The 6,076-nt window shown below is 37.3% G+C and overlaps 2 protein-coding genes across 2 annotated transcripts; one reads left to right on the forward strand and one right to left on the reverse strand.

Annotated features, from left to right (window-relative positions):
• Nucleotides 1-652, forward strand: LOC122278903. Its single transcript, XM_043089112.1, has one exon. The coding sequence runs from the start codon at nucleotides 232-234 to the stop codon at nucleotides 583-585; it is 354 nt and encodes a 117-aa protein (XP_042945046.1). The 5' UTR covers nucleotides 1-231; the 3' UTR covers nucleotides 586-652.
• Nucleotides 653-706: 54 nt separating this feature from the next.
• On the reverse strand, nucleotides 707-5,773 carry LOC122278902 (short-chain dehydrogenase TIC 32 B, chloroplastic-like). The gene is made up of 8 exons (XM_043089111.1): nucleotides 5,291-5,773; nucleotides 3,372-3,603; nucleotides 3,188-3,267; nucleotides 2,948-3,101; nucleotides 2,487-2,565; nucleotides 1,411-1,495; nucleotides 1,254-1,300; nucleotides 707-1,137 (listed from the first exon to the last, which is right to left on the reverse strand). Exons 1-8 carry the CDS (start codon nucleotides 5,406-5,408, stop codon nucleotides 964-966), a joined length of 969 nt encoding a protein of 322 aa, XP_042945045.1. The 5' UTR covers nucleotides 5,409-5,773; the 3' UTR covers nucleotides 707-963.
• Nucleotides 5,774-6,076: the final 303 nt, after the last annotated feature.

Below are 6,076 nucleotides of genomic sequence, written 5' to 3' on the forward strand. Positions count from 1 at the left end.
ACGGACCTGCCGTGCTGAGTCCTTTTCTCGATCGTCACACGACTATATATTCCCGAAAGTACAAAAAATTCTTGTCAATGGAGTCGCTCTCCGTAATTTCTAACCGAACCCACACCTAAACTACCAATTCCCAACAAACAGTTGTGAGTTAGGTCCCTCTCTCTCTGTATATATATACTCAATCGTGTCTCTCTGGCTAACTCACTAGCTAATAATCCAACGTTTAGGACGATGGTGTTTGTTTTCACCTCCATAATCGCGCCCCTTACCTCTCGGTGGCCATTAATCGTCTACTCTGCAACATGGACAGCTATCCTGACAGTGACGGTGGCGTTGGCCTCCTTGGCGCCGGAGGTTGCTTTCGTGTCGGCGATATCCTCGTCATCCACAGTGTGCGACGAGACGGAAGGGTCAGTTAGAGTGCCGTTGGACTCGAGGGGAGAGATCCTCTGCTTGCCGGCCCACCTGCTCAGCAAGTCCAAGATTGACTTCATCGTCCCTCCGGTCTTTGCAGCCGTCGTGGTGGCTGCGTCTGCTTGCTTGGTGAGGGCACTCTGCCTTTGGGAGGACGACGAGCCCCATTAGCAACTTCTTTTTATTATGTATTTTATTTATTATTTATCATGTGATTTATATATATTTTTTTGAGACATTCAAAAAGAGTAAAAAAAAAAAAAAAAAAAAAAAAATTCAGAATTAGATTCTCTTTTGAATCAAATCATTACTTTATCATTAAGGAAGAACTTACAAATATAATTTTTCTGCAAGAAAGTGCAAATTCTTCACATATACGAAACCAATAACCAAATAATGATGTAATATTGCTTAAATGGCACTTCGTGACACTATATATGATGTAAACGACTATCAAGTCGATCAAGCTGGTTTTTGGGGTATGAAACAAAAGAGTTTAAAGCAAATATAAACGATCAAACTTATAACAAGCTGCAGATCCTCATGTATTCAAGGTTTTGAAGCCGACTTGATCAAGTCTTCGCTGAAGTCCCAGAGTTTTGTAGCCAACACTTGATCTCTTGCAAGTGCACTTGGCCCCATTTCATTGCAGTCCACGTAGTAGTTTCCAGTCACACCTTTCAAACTTGGGTGGAGTGCCACATAGCAGCTGGTGGCTGCTCCCTGTTATAAACACACAATTCCAGTCAGAAGTAAAAAATTTTCTCATCATGATCAGCCAAAGCATTCAACATCCTTTGCTACTTGTTAAGAAGAAAAGAACAACTTGGCCAATCTACCTGGGGTACGTCTTTCCATAGGAAATAGGTGAACACCTTTAGGATTCCTGCATGCAAATTAAGATGACCAAGTTATGGCAAAAGAATATCATCTGATGTTATTCTTTTTTGTTGAGTGCTGCTACTCATCATTCAGTGTGATGGAAATGAAGCGTACTCATCAGAAGTGCAGAGTGCCTCATTAGAGGAGTCATTATCAGTCCTGGGTGGACTGAATTCGCTGTAATGTTTATACCTTCTTCCTGCATTTCGTTGAAATTAAACATGGTCAATGAATTAGGACAATGAGTAATGGGCGCTTCAAAGACACGATATATTTTTTCCCCGTTGGGAACTTAATTATAATGTTTTCATATAAATATGTTGTAACCCCCATTTTTCTATTATATGGTAACGAAGGGTGAGATTTGTTTGGCAAAGGCATTGTACGGGAATGTGAAGAAGCTAGAGAAGATGATTAATGGCAATCATGAATGGCAGAACTTGAGATAGTGCAGTGAGTATCAATTAATATTATTCTCGATCTTGCAAACCAACCAAAACCTCTACCTGTGTTACTTTCTCTAAAGCTTGAGAAACGTGAGCTGTGTGAATCTAAGTACATGGGTCCAAACGTGAGCTGTTTCTGACAGGCAAATTTCTGACAAATGGGTGCAGAGGTTGAGGAGTGATGCGGTGAAGCTTTTGAGCGTGTAGACTGAAAAGAAAGAAACTTAAAAAAAAAATAAAGGGAGTGGTGAAGTGTTGGTAGTAAGCTTATCATTATCCAAATGATAATACTCCTTATGGGCAGCCATAATTGGATAGACACAAGCAATTTTCGAAAGAGTTATTCTGCTCAGTAGCCTTATACCACACATCTATTGAGTAGATGTTTGGTGTAGGACTGTTAAGTAGTTTTTTTCTTTCCAAAATCAATTGCTTTCCTTCTCTGCGAGAGTCGAGAGGTGAACTTTCCTTCCTTCCTTTCTATGCCGATATGTTTGTCTTTTTGTCTTTTAAATAAAATAGTGCCACTTCACCGGGTGTGTGGGTGTGGATAACAGAACTCTTTCGAATGGAGTGCGCCATACTTGCCTACCCTACTGCTATACTAATTATTTCCATATTTGACAACTATCAACAACATATTTGTCTCGTAAATAATTAAAGATGTTACAAATAATAATAAAGATTTCGTACGTTACTGCTAGCTAGCTTTTGTTCAAACATGAAAGATCACAGTATGATTACCTGAAAACGACGAGACAGCTCATTGGCATGCAATATGTTTGCTAGTTTGGATTGTCCATATGCCTTTTTGTTAGAATAACTGGAACAAATATGAAAAAGGGCAGAATCATAGTGCCGCTCATAATTAAGTTTGTCTATGTACATATACGTACATATATATCATAATTATATATATATAGATTGTACGTGCTGCATATGTTACTAATATACCATAAGATTCACCACATATTTTTATTTGGAAATCGAAATTCTTTTAGAAGTTCACTTGCAATTTATGACTAGTTTGTTTTACTAGATCATTCGATTCCCAGACCCCCATAACAAGAACTTTCTTATTAACCTTTGGATTCTAACGCAAGTGATTATAGATGAAGACTTGAAGTGTGTTGCAGTAAATCATAGTTAGAGAATGTCAAATAATAAAAGCAAAACAAGCTTTCGATCGATGATCAAATACGTACCCAATGCTATCATTGATTCTCTCAAATCGAATCCCGTGCCCGTAAGAGTGGTGGTGTGCTACTGATGACAAGTTGACAATCCGGCCCTCGATTCCGGTTGATCTTGCTGTCTGCTTCATTTTCTCCAGCAGAAGATTTGTTAAGAGGAAATGGCCTGAGAAGTGAAAAGTGAGAAAACTCTAACCAGCACTCTCATTGGGACGATTGAAATGGACCGGATTAACATAATTTTCTACCTACCAAGATGATTTGTTGCGAATTGCAGCTCTATTCCATCTTCTGAAAGCTGGAAGGGGCAGAACATCACACCGGCATTGTTTCTGAAAATATAATAATTGTATAGAACCCATTTATTTTAGTTTGGTAAAAAACAAGAGAGAGAGAGAGAGAGAGAGAGAGAGAGAGAGAGAGAGAGAGAGATCACATCAAGATGTTAAGGGGAACGTCAAGAGCAATGAAGTTGTCAACAAATGCTCTAATGGACTTCACTGAGCACAAATCGAGCTTCAGAACATCCACACGCGCAGTTTTGTTGTCTTCAAGAACAAGTTCTTTTGCTGCATTAGCAGCTTCTGTGTTCCTCGCAGCAATGATTACATGAGCTTTTCGAAGAGCCAAGACTCTTACGGTCTCCAAGCCAATTCCACTTGCCCCCCCTACATCATTGAATTCTTCATTTGAATATCCTTACTTTTCACCCAAAACTTCAGTCGAGTCAAACGAAGTACATCTTGAAAACTAACTATTAACATAGATGCAATAACTATTGATGCATGGATTAATTAAAGCTCATTTGAATCTCTGTTTCTCCTACACTTTAATTAGTTTGCGCATGAATTTCAAGATATTTTGAATCCGAGTATCATGTTAAACTTCGGCCAATCTTCATATATCATATCGTATATATACGTGGATCGGCCTGCATGCTGATCTTTAAGTTCTAGTCCTATGCAAAATCGATCTAGTTTATCATACGGCCTACATGTAGCGTTGTAAATAATACACATGATGACTAGCTAGCTAGTTGGTAATTGTTCTGTCGTTATCCCTCTCTTTAATAGCCTTGAAGTTGGATATATATATGTTGATCTGAACATCCACACGCTCAGTGAAGTCCGGCCTTCAGATCAACATGTTCTCATGTTTTATGCTTTTAGGATATTTCATCACTTTCTAGTACTATGGCCTTGTAAAATTTACTTATCTTAATTTGGTAGTGATTCTACATATCCAATGTAATGATAGAAAACATGGAAACGATCATAGCCAATAATATTGCGACGTGTAAAACTTTTATCACATAAAAAACCAAGATTAAAAATTAATAAAAAAATCATAATTTCAAATTTGAAAATAATTTTCAATTAAAAATGAAAATATTAAAGAAGAGAGCGGGAGTTGCATGGTATGAATAGTCGCCACCAATAATTCCAGGGAGAGGGACAAGAGATAGCTAGTCTCGTGCATGCCGGCATCCCTGATTAATCACCATCGCAATCCAACCTGGAATATCAACGGGGATTCGATCTCCCCTCCCCCCCTCTCTATTTTCTAATTACTTTAATTTTTTAAATATTGAAATTTTTATTTTGAAAATGTTAAATTTCTTTTTGGTATTTATAAAAATTAATTTAAATTTTCCACATGGTGGGGTTATTGATCACAAGCATGTGATCTATCTCATCATTATATTAACCGAAAATAGTAATTAACATAGGGTTGATCAATAGTGAATACTCAAAAGATCAAAACACATGAGGCAAATTTTCAAAAATAAAATAACAAGAGACGAATCCTCATGAAATGGTAAAACATTGGGGATTCGACTAAAAAAAATTAGAAATTATTTTATAATACTGTAGCCGGAGCTGAAAAATTAGTTGATCTTTTGATCATAGATCTAACTTAATTAGAAATATTCCTTGGCCTGTTAAGAAAAACCACCCAATAATATTGTATTTATAAACAGCAATAATATTATCATAATGCATATATGGGTATTGTTCTATGTCCTGTTTTAGCATGTTATAAAAAGCTCCATTAATCAGCAAGTTTTGTTTTTTAATACAGAAGGGGGAGAGTTTCAAATCCAAGTTTTCAATTCGGAGAATCGGGTCATATGCCATATTTAGGCATTAGACTCTTGGCATTAATTAATTAGCAAGTTATATTTGTTAACTTAAAAAATGTTAGTCAGCACAATAATCGATCAGCAATGCAAGAAATAGGGGCGATTTTAAATGAATTAGATGAGGAATTAAGTAAATGGAGACAAGAGAAAAAGAAAAATGAGTAAGAGGAATTAATTTGGTAATAAAATACAGAAATGTAGAGGTAGCTGACCGGTGACAATAGCAGTGAGGTTTCTGGCATCAATCCCTTCAGTAACCTCTTCAGCAGTTGAAGCTGATCCAAACCCACTCCGTCCTCTCCACCCTGTCATCGATGATAATATGCCCATTTTCTTGAATCCGGCCCGCTTTTTAAAGTACAGTACTAGTGCTCTCAAGAACCTCAACTACACTTCTCCTATTGTCTCACCACTGCTCTGATCGAGAACCTCAACATGATCATATATATATATATACACAGAGAGAGAGAGAGAGAGAGAGAGAGAGAGAGATTTAAATGAATTATCTATCGTTGGTCAGCTGAGAAAGGTACAGAAGGTCATGTGCAGAGGATGGGAAACCTTATGCGCATGAGAACATGTATGGACGACTTGGACAAGTTGTAGGTGGTGGTAAACCAGAGAGAGCTACATGCATGCAATAAATGCTCGCCGCTTAGGTGCTGTTAATATTCCCAACGGCCTATCAACTGCATGTTTCAATCCTCCTCCTCTCTCTCTCTCTCTCTCTCTGATCTTAATTTGTCGGAGATGGCGCATGAACTCACTCTTTTGCTTTAGCTGCAAATATCGAATTAATAGTAGTACTCTTGTATGCAGGAATGGTTGCGGGGGATTAATTCACCTACGTACGGGATAGTTAAGGTTTTACCACTTAAGGATCATGCTAGAGCGGTGACCGCTGGTGCCTCTTAGGCTTAAGATTTTTTTAAAATTTTTTTTTTTTAATATTTTTAAATATTATAAAAATATATAAATAATAATATTAAATAAATTTT

The sequence above is a fragment of the Carya illinoinensis genome, chromosome 10, assembly GCF_018687715.1.
Source record: "Carya illinoinensis cultivar Pawnee chromosome 10, C.illinoinensisPawnee_v1, whole genome shotgun sequence".
Taxonomy (NCBI): Eukaryota; Viridiplantae; Streptophyta; class Magnoliopsida; order Fagales; family Juglandaceae; genus Carya; species Carya illinoinensis.